We start from the raw sequence: 19,099 nt of genomic DNA on the forward strand, positions 1-19,099 counted from the left end.
GGGGGGAGTAAATTTTCTGATAGAAATTCGTGATAACATACATTTTTCTTATACATGTATGATTTAACTTGCTCCATATAACTTGCTCTTGATAAATGGGCTGAAATGTTTCCAATGTCTCAGCAATGACTATCCATGCAATAGTCTGTTTCCTGACATTAAAATGTTGTTTTGTGTCAATTAATATATCAACCTGGGAAGAAAAGACTAGCTGACATAATATTAAGTCTCACTAAAGCTAAGGACTCATTTAATTGTGCAGTTCAATTTTAATTGTGTAGTTTAATTTTGCACTATTCCTCATATTAGCAGGTGGGGTTTTTTTATATTGCATTATCTCTAGAGGTAGTACTCTTGTTTGTAGGAAAGTCCACATTTAGGATGTTATAATTATCTTGTAGCACTGTTAATTATTACTAAACTCAGAATATCTGTCGAAATATAGACTGGACGATAGTGATGGTGCATCATTAGTACTTGCAGAAGTTCCAACAACTAGAAAAAGTTTGGTTTGTAACAAAAAAAAAAAATTCTCCTAACTCACAGTCTATGGAACTGTACTAAAACAGCAATGGAAAAAGTTATCATTAGAGAAGCAATGGGGAGAAATCAGACTGAGCAAAAAAAGAACTTTTTGATCAAGCAGTTTGGTCTTTTACTATTAGGCAATTAATCGAGCCATTCTTTTCAGAAAATAATCAACCCCATCTTTTTTCACAATGTAATCGGTCTGTTTGAAAGGAGTAATATTTACTAGCAACATCTCAAAAATACATTAAATCAAGGCAATTTAAAAGTAAAATCCATATCCTAATGGAACTACTTTTTAAATTCACACTCCTCCCAGCTCTCCTTGTGTAACTGAACAGCTACAGAATACAAATGGGGAATGTGTACCCTTCAGGACTTTTCCTTTAGCTAAGTCATGCCTTTTACAATGGAGTCAGTTAATACAATGAGTGGCTGGATGGCAATTAAGTGTAACAAGAAGTCAAATTTTAATCGGTATCGAGAGAGAGAGAGACACACCTCATTATGAAGAGTTTTATGTTAGTAACAGCATTTATTTCTAAAGAACATTGAAAAATAATATAGTGGCTAACTTTGCTGAATGGGTTACTAAAACAGTCATTACAAGCAATGTCTCTTCAGGCCTTCCATGAGGTCATCACTGGACTCCCAGAGCATACGAAGGAATTGCCACAGACAGATTCAGAATAATACCACACATCATGAACCTATATCTATAAGCTCCTAACAAGCGAACACACCACAGTGAGACACATAATGGTAATTATAAGCTGAGGCACTAAAGATTGGAGAAAAAGTACAATGAGCCTGGCACAAAACCACGACAAAATTACCTCAATTCTTCTTCTATCAGCTCTGTTTCTGAATGGGAAGCTTCATCAGCAAAAACATCCACTGTCTCGCTTCTTTTACATTGTTGATAGACAAAGAAACACAACCTTAGCTTTAATATGAATGCTTTTTAGTTTATGTAACTGTTTAAGAGAGCTTTCAGTGTTATAGAAGGTGAGAAAAGTGTCGGCCATCTACATGATGGTTAAAAAAATGACCACGGAATACATTCTTTGACTATGGAAGCAAATTTCAAGAAAAAATATTCCTAAATTCAACAAAGTTACAAAAGAGAATATGGCTAAGGTCCAGAAAACCCACCCCTATCTTGTTTACCCACATATTTAAGAAAATTAGTGAGCCCACAGAAACTTTCTTCTATGGGTCTGTCAGACACACATAGCTAGAATACCCTTTCTCTTGTCAGTGAGTGGAGGACTGCTAGGCTATACCAGCAACAACTGGGCAATATGTGAGAGGTATCATTTAATTTTCTATTTCTCTCTTCTTCCAACACCAAGTAGGAGACATATAGAGGAACAGGTGAGTAGCAACCACATGATTCTCATAAACACTTCATGAGAAGTCAAGACTCTCACTTGTCACTCTTAAGGCCTCATTAGGTATAAAAATCTCTTTAGGTATAAAAAGTATTTTTAGGATCTTAGGGATCTGACCCATTTCCTGTATCAGAAGGCAGGGAGGCATTTTTACCATTAGGATTAATACTAATGGCTTGGTGTGCAGGTTTCGTATTCTGCAGAGCATCATGGAGCCAGTGTAGCTAATCACTATGCTAACAGATAAAAATTTCATATTCCATGGCTAACATAAATATTTGGCTTGCTACAACCTGCAGTTGGCATTTACTTCAAGGGGAAAAACAACCAGGAGTTTCCAGAAGTGAAGGAGAGCGTGAATTTTGGCAATGAACATTTTGCTTTGAAGCTTTGGCACTGCTGTTGTTTTGTAGACTGCAGGATTTGAAGACTAATTTAAATCCTGAGATGAAACTGAGTTGTCACTCTGAAGTTCCAGGCTACATGATGCAATCCTCTTAAAAATCACCATAGCAAAGTGGACTTTCTTCCGCTTGAAAGTTTCACTTTGTGGTTTTACACCATACACACATAAACAACAATTCAATAGATAGTTTTACTGTCTATTCTTCATCCTCACTTATTCTTTTGTTCTTTTAACAGTAAACACATGTAATATATGATCCCAATGTTCAGAAAAAAACTGTCCCTTTTATAGAAAAACTATCATTCCAATAAGCTGCTTGGGTAGTGAAGGTCCTCCCTTACCACTGAATACAACTATGCATTAATATCACAATCCAGCCACAAGTATGGAGAGCAAGCTAAACTGAAAACAGGTCCCTAATTTTTCAGATATCATTCTTGAAGACATTCTCAGAAATTATCTAGATGAAACTTTCCTTTTTTCTCATAAAGTCATATCATATGAATTCCTAATTTTTAAAGAGGTAAATATGATAATCTGAGTTAAACTATTCAACATCCATATATTATTTTAATGTACACTAGCACTGTTTATCTTTGCTAACAGACCTTTCATTATGAAAATACAATTAATGAAATGTCAAATAATGACCTCCATTTAGTATTGCCTACTGTAGCATCCTTCTACCTTTGCTAAGGAAAGCATGCATGGTAGATGGTCTATTCCCTTGTCAAAGCATGCAAGTCTTGTGAGCTGACTCTCCCCTACACAGAAGAAAGAGTACAGAAGTAAGTGTTTGCTTCTAAACCAAGCCGGCCTTGAGACTGAGCTCTCTGCAAGTCACTACTGCATGGAAAGTCTCATGAGTATTCACGATCTAACTTTATATTCCAAACCCATCAAATATTAGAACTAGAATCCCATAGTATTTAGGTACCACTGTAAACTCTAGTTACTGCAGTACAGTATCTAACCAAAGGTGCTACCACACTTTATTTGATCTACTCATTTATCTGCATTGTTCTATATTCATAGTCTGGAAATTTCAAACGCTAACTCTTTTCCCAATGCAGAAAATAACCATTTCTATTTTTTAGTTTTTCAGATTTGTTACTTTTCTTAACAATTAAACAGAATTTTCAACAAATGATTATACTCATTGATCTAAACTTATCTATAGAGGAACCTTTATAAAAGATGAACATTTTCCAGCAGTAAGCAATTGTAACAGCTTACAAAACAAGTATAAGGGTTTTTTTCCCCAGAATGACTGAAAACACTTTATTTGAAAGCCCATGTTAACTTTTTTTTACTGTGTACAAGCTAAGAGATCATGCCAATCAAAATTTTAGTATTAGGTTTTTATTGTAACAAAAAACTGAAGAAATAAAAATAGAATAGCTGTAGGATTACAGTACACTACAATTCAGCTCCTAGTGCATCTTTTTTCATCTAGAAACACCGAGCACAGAACAAGAAAAATACAACAATACACTGTCTAATTACCATAATTTCAAACTCCAGCTAATATACAAAGGCAATACCTGTCAGTGTCTGTGGATGGCTGCTGGATTTCAATCCTCGGACATGTTATTCTTCTACTAGCTATAGGAACTTTGCTGTTTAGTCACAGACACAAGATCCTCTGTTAGCATAACACAAATAAGCATGTCTACAAACAACTGAGATTTAGTACCAAGCAAACTTAAATTTGAGTCATGAATATTGCAATGGAAAATGGGAAGGAGCTGTCAAATGTCTACATAAACTGGTGATGGGATAACTCACCAAATCACTCATCTATACCTCTAAGGAAAGTTAACTTAAAAATATATACTGCTATAGTTTTTAAAAGTCAGGAACATAATGCTTTTAGGTACTCTGGTTAAAAGAAAAAGAAAAAAAAAAAAGGAAATAAAGATATTTAAAGACTTTTGTGTTGCAGTAATATTGTATCATGATTTATATATATATGTAATATATACACATACATGCATACACTCATATGATCTATTCACATGCACATCACCCTGTGGTATATGTGATAACTACAAGTATATCCACGTGCCACTGACAGGCATGACTAAATTGGAATACATCAGTGTCTGAGCTACTTTTCTACCAGCTGACTCAGCTAAGCAGACAAAGCAGAGAACTCTGCTGCAATTCCAGGCACTCTGTGCTCCACACTCCTGTGTGCACACTGCTACACCTACCGAAAGTCACAGGCTTACGGTTTGCTTAAATATCTGCACATGGCATTGCAGTCACTTTGGTGACTCTGTTGTAGACATATCTAGTCCTGCTAACGCATGGTGGCATTGTACAATTATAAAAATGCTGATAGAAAGCACAGAAATCTATACCTATAAAGATTTACTCTCCAAAATATGTTTCATTGTTTATATATTTACTGGGGAATAGCAAAACCCTGCTTTAAATAGGGAGTGAAAGCAGACAGTTTTTTGAATGTTTTTTCCAGCCTAAAGTAGTTTATCATTCTATGGATGCAGTCAGAGGTTTATACTAGTTACTACAAATATCAATAAAACTAATAAGTAACGCAAATCCTGGAAAAACTAAGACTGAAATGATGTTCTGAAATATTTCATATCCTCTTTATCAGTAAAATCAGACCTAACTTATTTTGTGTATTTTTGAGGAATTCAAAAACAACTTGAACATTTCAAGGGAAAAGAGTAAAATATGTGAGCAATTTCTTCTTCATAGAAAATCTCAAAATTAAGCAAAACAAAATGGTGAACCCTTTTGATAAAGAGGCTTTGTAACTTCCAGGTGACACTATTTGCAATTGCATTCAAATGAGAGCAAACACAACAAATGAACTAATAATAATAACACTAATTCCACTTAGCTAGTCAATTTTAACTAGCTTAAGATTCAGTTTCCAGTATTTTACTCAAAAGCAATTTTTAGAAACATATGAACCTTGCAGACTACCATTTCCTTACACAGAGGGGAACCAACGGCTGCAAGGAACACATATGTTGCCCTATGTCTTACCAATTTATTTAACTTGCATCAACTTTATCAAATGAACATTTATTCATATTTTTATTCTGTGTTTACAACATGAAATACTTGAAGGCATTCTTTCACTACTAATTTAAAAGTCTGAGAAACTTAGATTTTTACTATAATGTCAAATGTTCGGTGTTTTTTACATTATTGTTTTTGGTACTTACAAAGTACATTTTCACTTATATAGCCAGTTACCTTATATAGTATCTTGTATTTTGCCTACTATTCTAACTTTTGACATCTTCTACACAGACCATCAATTGACACATATTAAAGAATCACACTGCAGGAACACATATCTCAGTGTTCATGAGATGACTCACTGAAGATCGTGATAAAGCTGATTAGGATTCAAAACCTGGGAATTCAAAATTCTCAAAGATGAGAACTGAAATCCTCTCCCCTTCTTTGCCTCAGGTCAATTTTATAACTGAATATACTGCAGTGGTTCTCTCAAGATAATAATCTAAACTTCCATAAAAGTACTGGAAATATTCCAAAATACAACAGTTTCAGCTCTATATTATAAATTTATTCCCCATATTTTCCCATTTCAGAACAGAATATTTTACCCACTCAACTTGAATGTTATATCATAATGTATGAGCAATGACAGGAACATTCAAGGGTTTTAATGAACATGTATTTCATGACTGAAGTATAGTGGTATATAAAACAATGAGTAGAGAAGCTTGAGAGGGAAGCAAAGAGAAACAAGAATTTCCTAGTAGAGCTTGAATTTCAAATACAGTTCAGCAGAGTACTTAGATTATAGACTAATAAGGTGAAATAGTTGTAGGCTTAAAACTAAGCATGAACTTCAATATTCTTTTGTACAATGCAGTACTAAATGAAAAATCTGAAAAGTTCTTGGTTCTTGATGGGTTTTTGTGGGATTTTTTTCCACAGATCTTAAATACAACTTTATTTCTAGATGGCACACATACACAGTTGGCCTTTTTTTCTCCAGTGACATTTTTAAACACCAATAATAATGCAGACATTTAATCACAACCAGGGCTATAATGATGCAGTTTACTGTATATAAATACTACAGCTGTGTGTTCATCCCTCTTCTTAACCTTTGGCAACAGCTCTGTAACGCTGACCTCTCTGAAGTCAAAAAGATTTTTGTTACTTGATGAGCCCAGGATTTCAATCAAATCATTCCAAGAGAAGCAGAGACATAAGACTTAATCATCTTTTAAGTTCTCAAATTACAAATGAATAAAATAGCATTTAGTTTCTGTGAAAGGCATTCTCTAAATCCCCTGATCTTAGAATCTGATGCATTTCAGTAGTCTTTATTCTAATAAAGTATGTTTCACACCTTATGGTTTACCTAAAAGTCATATTGATTCACAACAAATGATTTTATCTTTTATTTCTTTTTTCAAATCTTTTTGGAGCTAAATTTAAATGGGGAGATAGAGTAGTAAAATTACAAATCTATCTTTAGATATTTACCATGTTAAATAGTAACCTGATAGATGCTACGTTAGCACCTACTCAGCACTAACTGTAAGACAAGAGAAGTAAACTAGGACTATCTCATGTGACTATCAAAAGCAAATCCAAAAGCTTTATTTACAGGAAACAGTTTTTTCAGACTGCTTCAAATACTGTTCATTTTCAGTATACTTGTGCACTTTCCAGGGAGAACTAACAAGCATGGCCCTTGCTGTACACTTAAAACTGAAGAGCCAGCAAACAGTGGCACTTCAGTTGAAAAAGCTGGGGAAGAAATATTGTCTCAAGTAAGTCTCTGCAGCTGCACTAATGTTGAGCCAAAAGATCCTCAAAAACCTCTCCTTTCTAGAGAACAGAGAAACTGGCATTAAAATCCTGAAGAGTTAATTCTGGGTTTTATCAGATTTTTTTCATTTTCAAGATGTCAGTCATTATGTTCTCCCCTGTTCACATTCACAAAGGAAGTAGGTAAAAATATAAAAAATTCTTGCAAGAGTAAGAAGAAAACTAGGGGGAAGCAGTAAAGTAAAAGAACTAATAGCAAGGAAAATTTGTGTGCTCTCTTCATCAGAAGGCATCTACAACTAGGAAGAACTAAAGATTATAAGGCACACAGTACTTTGCATGGGTTATGCATCAATCACACAGGAAGATAGGTTAGACAGCTTGAACTGGGATTATTTCTAAAAGTAAAACGTATTAGGTCTCAAAGACATATTCCCCAACACTGTGAATGTAGGCAGGTATTATCATTAAAAACCCCTTTTTCATTAAAGCAGCCCAGAACAGTGAGAACAAGTTTCAAAAATAGTTCAAACACAATGTTCTTTTTCTATTTGCAACTGAATAAAATAGTTTAATCTTGGAAAAAAAAGACTAGAACATAAGTGCCTTAGTTCTGAGTCAAGAAAGACATCAAGAAAAATACATTTATTAGGAATAACTTTGGTACAATTACAAATGAACTCTTATTATAAAGATTTAAAATACATTTTAGCTTTATCTATAACACTACACTCTTTACTTACCCATATTTTTCAGCTGAACCATTGACTACATGATCTGCCCATGAACTTGCACCATTGTACCACCTTTACAATGCAGTTAAAATAAAGAAATGTTATAAAGAAACAAATGTATAATTAATAGCACTCTAATTTATATGACATGACCACTTCTCAACAAAATAAGAAAATTTCCAAGTATTTCCAAGTAATTTTGTACATTTCATATTTTCTCTCAGGTATGAAAAAAATCATCTTTTTCAAAGCTAAACACCATGAAAATTATGGGGGGTTTTTTCCTGATATAACTATTATATTTGGCCTCTAGTTTTCTCAGTAGTTTAGCCATGAATTTCAATTCCTTAAATGCAAATTAATCCCTCATCTTTTCCTACATAAAAGTTTTCATCTTTTCAATGGTTATTCAGTTTGTGGAATAATTAAAAGTAATTATGGAGATATAACACTTGCAAAAATAACATTACATGCATGAATAGTTTAAAATATTGCTTTTTAACTTCAAATATATTAAATTTTCAATTTTTTTTATAGGCTAGTTTTTTTCTTTATAGTTATTTAAGAAGCAGATGAAAACTCACTTTAATCAGATCAAACAGTGAAAACTAATTAAATTTTATACCTGTATTTTTCTTCCAGCTACTGAACATGGGCTACTGAAACACTTGCAGCATCATTCCAGCAAATTAGTTGAAGACAACATAAAATACATGTAGAAGTATTTTATCTTAAATAGACCCATTGAGAAAGAAAACAATGGGAACAAAAAAAAAAAAAAGCTGGTTTAAGAAATCAGGTGATAAACTGTTTACATTCAACTACTCCAGAATATTAAAAATAGATACAAATCATCCAGCATTTGCTTAAGGAGTTTTAACTGGATTGCTGGAATTCTGTATTTTCAGGATCTTGTTAGGGTAAAGCCTTGGAGCTCCTATGCATTCACTATTCAGTGATTTTCACAACAGTGAGTGAAAAGCAAGGCAGGGACTATCAGAAAATACCAAGGGAAGACTATATTATAAATTTGGATAAAAATATTCCTTTAGCTGTACTGAAAATCCTAGCCAAAGGCTGCAGGATGAACTTTTTACAGCTTTAATACACTGATCCAAAAGTTTTCATGGATCTGTTTCTGGGAATCACAGAAGTATTTTTTGTATGACTCCATTTTCTAACAAACTTCTCATATTCAGAATCTGAGGTTTTACAATATGTTTACAAACTTAATAATGCCACATCTCCTGATCTTTATGCTGAGGGAAGAATGTACAGGGTGTAATATATGTGAGTGTCAATCAGCTGCCCTGGGTTCTTCTACGTCAGATTGGTTGGTAAGGGGAAGGGGGAATGGCTTTTTATTTAAAATTTTTTTGGTATGGTTTGTAGCCAGATCAATGACTGGACAAAATTCACTTTAGTTTAACCGAATTTAGTTTTAGGTTTGATTTAGATTTAGTTCAATCTAAATTAGAGCACAGCTGGAGAATGATCGATATATCTTTACACTCTCCCTGATCATCCGTATCCTCAAAAGGAAAGCCAGTCTCTGCAATTAGCCAGTATTTAAAGTAAGACTTTTTGGTAGAAGTACTTTATTGCAGACACCAAAACCACATGAAATATGATTTTAAAATGGCAGTGCACTTTATTTTTTCTTAAATATTACTATATTTATTCATAATAATCAGATAAAAACAAAATTTCTTGCTATTAGGAAATAATCTCTGCTTTACCTACTTCCATACTGTAGACAAAAATCACACATTGACTTAAAAATGGACAGAGAATATAAAACATACAACTCTACAAGGGAGAGGAATACTGATTTGCTCCTTTTTCCAGATTTTCTTCTTTTTGGACTTTGCCTAGCTCTTCAAACATGGAAGGCATGATCAAATAACTATTTCCAGAGATGCTTCAAAACTTTACAGATTACACGTCAGATTTTAGTTGTGTTATGTATATCAAAATTTAGGGAGAACGATAGTACTTTGGGTCCTAGCACAGCAAACACCCAAAATCAGTTTGAAGGCATTTGGTTAGTCCTTTTTTAAGTCAATATGAGCAGTAACATGCTAAAAGCTGAGCACCTTCTTAAGTGACTCAGGTTATTGAAAGAATGAAATTAAGGATTCTAAATTGTCCTATAATCACTCCTAGTGACTGGAAAGGTCAGCCATTAGAGTTATGGTGCAGTTAAGTGGAGGAAAAACCTTCAGTTGTACCTAAGCTCCTCTGTACTATTCAGTTTTCCTTCCACTTCTAATGAACAAAAAATTTTTCAAGTTAAGAATTATGCTTTTAAAAATCTAAAGTCATATTAATAAAGGCCTAAAAGAAAACAAGGTACCTAAAACTATGGAAATTAGTTTTTCTGTATTTAGAGAAATATGGCATAAAGTGCACTGTAAATTTAAATATCATTACTCTTGGCCAACTAGAAATTTTGGGCTACACTTCATAAAAAATGTATTACTCAGCTTTATCTATTTTTACTATATAAATTAAAATACCTTTCAGGAGTATAGGCTGTGTCATCATAATATGAAATAGGCACTCTTCTCTCCTGTCTAGTCCTCCTGAATATGGAATAAACAGCACAGATATTTCAGACATTTTAAAGGGTGCTTCTTTCATTATGTTTTCCCTTACTGTATTATTAAGATATAATGAAAATAGAGCACATTTATCTACAGTTCAGCAGGATATTCTGAACATCCATTTTCATATATATGTGTGTTAATTTCATACTTCAATTTATATTCAGAAATTATTAACAATATATTAAGAACAGCTGATCAATGCACACATATTTTATAGGAGTAAAAAGTTACATTGACACTTGCTCAGTACTTGAGCAACTAAGAAAATTCACCAAAAATAGGATGTGGATGTTGGGAAGTTTCTGACTGGTAAAATGGAAGGCAGGTAAAAAAAAAATGAAGAAAAATCTTTTTTTCTTAAGTAAAAGAACAGAAATTCTGTCTGTATAAGGGTTCTGACTTGGGGGATATAAATAAAAGCATAAATAAAGCTCAACACGTCCAGCCATGATGTCTTGTGTATGTTCTATCTGAGTATCTGCAGCAATGTGAACTGATACAGGTAGTGCTGCTGTGCTGATATCACATTAAAGAGTCAAGGAAATTTGGAACAGAGTACTGGTGAGGCCACACCTTGAGTATTGTGTCCAGCTCTGGGCCCCTCAGTTCAGGAAAGACATTGAGGTGCTGGAGCGGGTCCAGAGAAGAGCAACCAGGCTGGTGAAGGGACTTGAGCACAAGTCCTGTGAGGAGAGGCTGGGGGAGCTGGGGTTGTTTAGTCTGGAGAAGAGGAGGCTCAGGGGAGACCTCATCACTCTCTTCAACTACCTGAGAGGAGGTTCTAGCCAGGTGGGGGTCGGTCTCTTTTCGCAGGCAGCTGTCAGTAAGAGAAGAGGGCATGGTCTCAAGCTCTGCCAGGGGAAGTTTAGGTTGGATATTAGGAAGAAATTCTTCACAGAGATGGTAATCAGGCATTGGAATGGGCTGCTCAGAGAGGTGGTGGATTCTCCATCCCTCAAGGTGTTTAAGAAGAGACTGGATGTGGCACTTAGTGCCATAGTCCTGCAACTTGTGGTAGTGGATAAGGGCTGCACTTGATGATCTCAGAGATCCTTTCCAACCCATTCTATGATTCTACTGAGCAGCAGGATGTTCTTGAGAAAACCTCGAATCGAAAGGACACTGAAGTCACTGAAGACGCTTGTGTGGCTGTTGTCTTTCTTAGGGACATGCTGAAATAAGTATCTTGTCAATGCTGCTTCCATTACTTTTGGGAGGGAAAGAGGTGGACTTCTTCAAAAGGAGGGAAATACTAGAAAGACAAAATGATGAATTTCACAGCCAACGAATGGCCTCAGAAATTAAGGTTTTTGATAATTTAAATGTGGCCTAGAACTAATGATCTAAGGACTATCATATCTGATAAACAGTAACTGAAACACACTTCAGCAGAGAAGAGATGAAAGAGAATCAAGTAGTTGCTCTGTGGAGGTTAAAAAAAAAGAAGAAAAAATTTCTAGAAGAAATCACAAGACTTAATGGGTTGGCTGTGAATGAATACAAGATAGGTAATGAAAAGAGCCATGAATAACAAAGAAGGCAAGTAATTTTAACTAATGTATCTATATATATGTGCCTGCAGGACACCCACACTGGTGGATTCACAGTGACATAAGATTAAAAACTCTGTCCTAGATGAGTGACTCTTCCCTGAATGCTGGACTGTACAGAACAATGTTCACTATGTTAATGAATAGTGGAAACTGGAAAGTTATTTCATATGCTTAATAAAGACAGGAAGGAGGTTGTTGCTTGATATCAACAAGACATTGACTAAGTAGATGGAACTAAGAAGACAGGAGTGATGCCCATGACCTACAAAATAAGGTATTTTAGAGTAAGCATTGAACTGGGGCAAAATGTAAAGATAAATGAGGAAATACTGTACAAAAGGTAAATTTTCATATATTTCCAATAAAAATAATGAAGAGGAAACTAGTGGTTTTTTAATGTGTAAGGGGAAACTGGATAAAGTGTATGCTATAATAGTCCTTAAATCGCTGTCAGAATATGGAAAGACAAAAAGGATGAAAAACTAGGAATGTGACTGTGACTGTGAAGTGCTCAGTGGAGTTCGTATCTGGTAAGATGACTCAAGTAACTTGAACACTTATGTTACCCCAGACAACCTGGATTCAACAGGATCATGGAATCCAGGATCAGTTCCTAGGCACAAGGAATCTCAAGATACTGTTTAAACAGAGAGCTAGAAATATTCCACTTCATGTCAGATTTTCCTTTCTGATCTCAGGAGGAATTATCTTTAATAACCTTCTGTTCAATAAAGCCCTGGAAAAGATTTACTCCATCTCTCTGCTTAAATCTCAGCTTTTTCATATTTATGCAGTACTGTAACTTTTGCCCTTTATTTTCATTGATTTTACTGTATGTTTGAGAGATTAATTTCTGTAGAAAAAAAAGATTAAAATTTACACATCAAGATCCTCAAAATAAGACAATTTGAGAATAGCTCCAAGTTTCACTAATGCCTGAACAGACACAGACCTAAGTAACAATCTGAAATACGTCCAGATAAACTAGTGCAAATATACTCATATATCTAAGGCAAAAAATTGTATATAAAAGTAATTACTTACTGAAATAGTATAAATATGAGCACATTTCATCATATATTTTCAGGAAACAAACCAAAAATCCCTCCCCTTATCAAAGTTTCTACATGTTGACTGAACTATTTACACACTTTCTATATATTAGTTTTCATGTAAAACAGCATAATTTCAAAACAAATGTTTACCTGAGTTCTAAACATTTTGAATGTCTAATATACTACACCCTCTGGAGAATTTTCAAAAAGCAGTATTTCTTTGGAAGGAATTTTCAGATCCTTTTTTTGTTTCTGAATCCAAAAGTAATTTTACATTTACTAAAAATATGGTTATATATGATCTGAATCCAGAGCAAAACTTAATGAACTTCTCAGAGGAACTCATACCCAGAGGGCAGCCATGAAGCTAATATAGAAAGAGTTCTTTACTTCTTGCTTTGGAAGTTTTTACATGGTCCTGCTTTTAAAGCAATACTCATATCAACCTTTATATCTGATCTGAAGCCACCACTTCCTTTTTATTGGCTCATAATTTGTCAGATTGGTATCCTTATGTCTATTCACTGACAACTATGTAGGCCTTTTCCTGGTTTGCAATATTTCTGAAAATATCTTAGTCAGAGGATTACATCAGTACCTTTTAAAAACCACTGAATTTCAAGTGGATAATTATTTCAAACAAATTGTTATGGGCTCAACTTCTCTCTGTCATATATTTCATGTATAAATAGGAACTATGATGTTTTGCAATCACACACAGGTATTGTGAATGTATACAAGTACTCCTATATTAGAGAATATGCAGTATACAAATGCATACAACATAAGCTTACATAAGCATAAACTTTTATTTTTCACTCTGTTTTTCAGCTAAGCAAAGTATGAGATTTCAAGAAGACACTATTTCCATGTACTTTAAAGTAGAGAAGCTTTTCCTTATTATTTCAAAGAGAATAATAAATGCTATAAGCACTCTGGAAAATTCCAGTAAAAATAAGAGTTTTAAAAGACACAGGCATATAATAACCATATAACCTAATTTATGAAACTGCCTTCTATAAAGCTATTCAGCATCTCTTGGGATTTACCCACAGCCCTGAGTACACAGTTTTATATGATACATACTCAGAGTATTACAAAACATCTTCACAGTATGTGCTTCTCACTTAAAACAGATCACCTTCTCAGTTTGGAAATCAAATATGGTACTGTCAGTGTGGCAGAGCTAACAATGTACTCCACATCAATTGTACCTCTCAAGATCATAGTAAGCACCCTCAGAGTAGGTACGGCACATCTTACGGGAGCGGAGTAATCTGATTGCATCTTCACAAAATAGAGGATACATTGTGTGATCCTGGCTGCCAAAACATAATGGGTGAACACAATGAAAAGCAACCAAAAGATGAAATGAGAACAAAACAACATGAAAAGCAAGTAATGTCAGCAACAGAACAAAACACTCGAAAAAAACACAGCTGAAACATTGGTGAATTTTGCAAAACTACTTTTAAAAATTAAAGTGTATTGGCTCATAGCTATTAAGAGTTACAAGACTATGAGAAAGGTATCACACTCCAGTTTTATTATGACATTTAACAGAGACATACACGTATGAAATTCTGTATATTAAAATCACAGAATTAGCAGGCATTAGTGTTTGCTGATTTCAGTAAATTCCTCTATTTACTTTGTAGAAGTCATAAGAGTCATGTAAATAAAGCATTGTCTTCATGGACTCCCAATTATAGACTATTAAAAATATTCAAGTGAAACTGTATGAAGAATGACCCATTTTTTGTGTAGACACTGTGCTCAGAAAGCTAATGCTGACACTAACTCTACACTTCTAAGTTTTCTACCATTATACACAGACTAATAAAAACAGAAGTGGACATGTAGGTACATAGAAGTACATGCATTATCCACACATAGTCACACAGAGGAAAACATATACCTGACATCTCTGTAATGGTGATCTGTGGACTGGGTGTACCGGGAACGAGGTAAAGTAACATAATGACTGAGTTGATGGTAGAAAGAAAAACACAGATACGAGACAATGAGATGGAGAAGGAATGATACACATCACAAAACTGAAAACATTAAAATCTGAGAATACAGGAGCTACAAAAGTATTGTTTAAAAGCACTGAACTTGTTAAGAAAATAGTATGATATACAGTTCTAAAGGTAAAATTATCTAGATGATTCACACATTTATTCTGAGAAGCCACTGGGAGACTATGATCAAGCAAATAGCTAAAATTTGGGATTTTCTACAGTATTTCAGTTAGGAAGAAAAGATGCAAAAATCTGCCTCTAAAAGCAACTCAAGAAGTCAGATTGCCTGTTCCTGTCTTTGAAGGCAGTTATAACTTTAGTATGAATAATATCTTTGGAAGACATTTATCTGGTCTGTCTGAAATGCTATCACCCTTGGGAAATCTGTCTCCATATAGCTAGCTCCAGAGCTTTCCCATTTCTAAGAGTAAGTTCTCCTAATACTGATCAACTGTGATAAAAAGCAAATTTAGATTAAAGTTTTTCATTATTTAAATAACTAATGAAGAGATATAACATCAGTAACAGAATATTCAAAAAAACTCAAAATACATGCATTTCAAAATAATAAAGGTATTTATATTTTGTTGGTGTATTTTGAAAATATGACTAAATTTAAATATTTTAAATATATTTGTTAGAGCACTCAATATTTTCTAATCACCAAAAATAGAAGATTGTTATTTCTCTTTCAATATATGCACATGATACAGGGGAAAAGGGGTTGGAAAACAGCAGGGTTTACCAGTAACAAGGAATTATTGGAATGCAAAGTTGCTGATCTACAGCTCCACTGAAGTTGGGATATTTCAAAGTAATGTCTAATCACGACAGTCCACATTGGGAGTGTAAACTGATTTCACAAGAAACATGGAAAACCTCATGTTTATCCTCCATTTTTATTTCTCATACCTTAATTCGCATATAATTAATGATTTTCTAGTAATCACATTGTTACAGGTGGCTATATTACCCACATTTATTATATTTGCCTCTTTTGCATAAGGATAAAATATACCATCAGTCACATGTAAATTTTACTTATAAGGATATTAGGTGAATTATATATAGTACAAGAGATCTTTGTGTTCACTTCTTGTCAAATAAATGCAAAAACAGAGTCACCACTATAAAAGACTTCTACCTTAAATCCCTGATTATGCAATTTAAACTTTGCAGTTTATTACAAGAATGAAGAGCCATACACAATTCAGCAGGGCCAAATTTGACATGGTACACTGAAAATTTGAAGAAGGACTAACAATTAAGAAAATAATCATAGAGCTTAGACTGCAGGCTGCAAAAAGCTATTAGTGTTTTTAACCTAATGCACAGACCTAAGTACCAAAAGCAGTCTACCCATAACAGCCTGGCAGCCAGCAAGTTGCCAAGAAACATGGAAAAAAAATTCCACCATGTTCTCAAAATTTTCTTAAGAATATATGCACACCCACAAGAAGAACAATCAAGTAAAAATGTAGGAGTCTATCCCACAGCAGCTGTGATATGTAAGATGATGGAGAACAACTAAATACCAGCTTATTCTTTCCACTACATGGTGACATTCCCAGGCTACATCCATATGAATATGCCTTTAAGTGATTCAGATGCAACCCTGGAATTAACAGCTAGTAAATATTAAATTAGTATTAATAAGCAATTAAGTGTTTCCAGATGATAGATGACATTTTAATTTTAACAATTCACTTTCACTTTTATGATTCCAGTTATAAATTTACTTGGTAGTCTTTGAAAAATGTAAGACATCAATAAATACAATATATTCAACCACTTTTGAAAAAGTAAATCTTTAAACAAAACTAGGACTTCAAGCAGAACATGTGTTGCAGAACATGAATTTCATGGGAATGCAATTGCTATTTGCAAGTAAATTATTTACTGTCTGTAAGAAGGAAAACCCCAGACTGTTCTCTTCATGTATGTGAGTGAAACACCATCAGTTAACGTTGCTTACGATTTCAGTCCTAACTACTTTTCATATTGCCACCAAACTATGTTAATTGCTCAAAATCCGTTATCAAGTTTCATTCTAATACTTTTAGAAACTCAGAACTCCAGTGTTCTTTTCAAGTACTGAGACTTCTGTTTGTGAGGCAGGCAGTTCAACTTTTCCTTTTGTTTTTTGGTTTTTTTTTTTAATTCAATCAGGTTTACAGAATCAGAGTATGCCAGCATTTGGAGACAACCACTTATACAGTTTAATATGTAATAACTTTTAACTAGCTTAAAATATGCTTTCTCCTCAGAACTCTGCTTGTGTATACAGAGAAGTGAGGTAAGCTTTAGCTTATACTTGACCTTATCATCTGGCATTACCAGCTATTCACACTTTTCCCTATTTTCAGAGCCCATGTTAACCATGCTATCTAAGTTTTAATAAAATAATAGAATCATTAAAGTTGGAAAAGACAAGCAAGATCAAGCCTAACCTTTGACCAAACAGCACCATGCCCACTAAACTATACTGCAAAGTGCTATGTGTACTCATATTCTAGACACTTCCAGGGATGGTGACTCCACCACTTCTCTGGGGAGCCTGTTGCAATGCCAGTCACTCTTTCAGTGAAGAACTCTTTCCTAATATCCAACCCAAACCTCCTCAGCACAACTTGAGATGATTTCCCCTTGTCCTCCTACTGGTTGCCTGGCACTGCCAAGCCCCACCTCACCTCAGCCTTCTATCAGGTATTTGTAGATAATAGATAATAACTCACTATAAAATATTCTTACAAGTGTAGATAAAAAGATTATGTCTATCTGACTCGATTAAGAAGAAACAAACAGTTCTATACATGAATTAAAATAGTGACTTACTAGAGTACAAGACATTCATCATAAATCAAGAATATATAGTTTAAAAATGTTTGTGCATTTCCATATAATCTCTAGCAATAAAACATTTTATTTATTGCATATTATTTAAGTATAGAGATATTATTCATGTAAGCATGTATCTCTGTCTGAAAACTGTTTCTACTGAAGTACAGTAATATTTTCCATAAAATATGCATATTTCCCTGTGTGAAAGACAGACTGACTGACATGACATAGCTCAAAACATGTTACTATGCACAGTATGAGGTAGCGTATTTTCCTGAGCTTTATGTATTTCAAAATGCAGAGTAATATGCTTAAATACCATCTTTCTTCTGAGCATCTAGCCAGTATTAAACTAGTTGTTTCTTTATTATTAATACTTTATGTATTTAAGTTAAAATAAATTCCTTTTTCTTTTATAGATATGTTAACGACATCAAAAATGCCTATGACTTACCTAATTTTCAGTGTCCTAAACTGCATTATACACCACTTTCATTTGGCTAATACCCAGTGTAAAATACTTAAAATCATAAAGTAAATGTATCATAATGTGGTAAAAGCATTAAGCTTCACAACACCTACATGCAATAGAACTTCAGTAATGTTCCAGAGCTGCATCTAAAATAAACATGTCTTTTAAGTTGTTAATAAAAATCATGATCTCATATGCTCATCTAGATGGGAATATTCAGAAGACCATAGAGACAAAGTTTAGATATATCAGATTTTTAATATAAGAACTCCAAGACACTTTTTTTTTTGCAGCTTTGATTTAGATTTCTATCCTCTTACCACACATTCCTGACTTGCTACATGACAGTAATCAATGGCAGAAGTATGCCAAATGACAGTATGGCAAAACAAACATACCAGCCTGCATCCTCACAGGTTTGTGAAACATCACCTTTTGTGACAGATAGCATGGACAGAAAATGTGCAGCAACAACTCAGTTCATTTATATTAAAATAATGAACTTAGTCTAAAAAGGCATCACTATAGGTTTGCAATGGGATCATTACTGTACATACCACCCCAATCCCCTGCCACACCCCTGTGTGAGGCGAAAACAGATTTCCACTGTTCTGACAAGATTCCAGACATATAGACAAACAGAGTAACTTTCCATTTTTTAAAGTGAACAGAAAATTAATTAAATT

The 19,099-nt window shown here is 34.0% G+C and overlaps 1 protein-coding gene across 50 annotated transcripts in view; it reads right to left on the reverse strand.

Moving 5' to 3' along the window:
- Positions 1-19,099, reverse strand: part of RIMS2 (regulating synaptic membrane exocytosis 2) — a 442,383-nt gene that overhangs the window by 135,401 nt on the left and 287,883 nt on the right. For 35 of the 50 annotated variants that reach the window (XM_050323815.1, XM_050323785.1, XM_050323840.1 and 32 more), the window contains one exon: positions 1,365-1,436. The exons of 5 other annotated variants lie outside the window; for them this stretch is intronic. In XM_050323815.1, coding sequence (XP_050179772.1) covers positions 1,365-1,436 — 72 coding nt within the window. Of the gene's footprint in view, positions 1-1,364; positions 1,437-7,868; positions 7,932-10,378; positions 10,445-14,290; positions 14,399-14,994; positions 15,061-19,099 lie in introns of all 50 variants that reach the window. 10 more of the 50 variants (XM_050324029.1, XM_050324020.1, XM_050324002.1 and 7 more) reach the window with 3 other exon arrangements.

This window comes from Myiozetetes cayanensis, unplaced genomic scaffold (genome assembly GCF_022539395.1).
Source record: "Myiozetetes cayanensis isolate MyiCay16 unplaced genomic scaffold, myiCay2020 scf1, whole genome shotgun sequence".
Classification (NCBI taxonomy): Eukaryota; Metazoa; Chordata; class Aves; order Passeriformes; family Tyrannidae; genus Myiozetetes; species Myiozetetes cayanensis.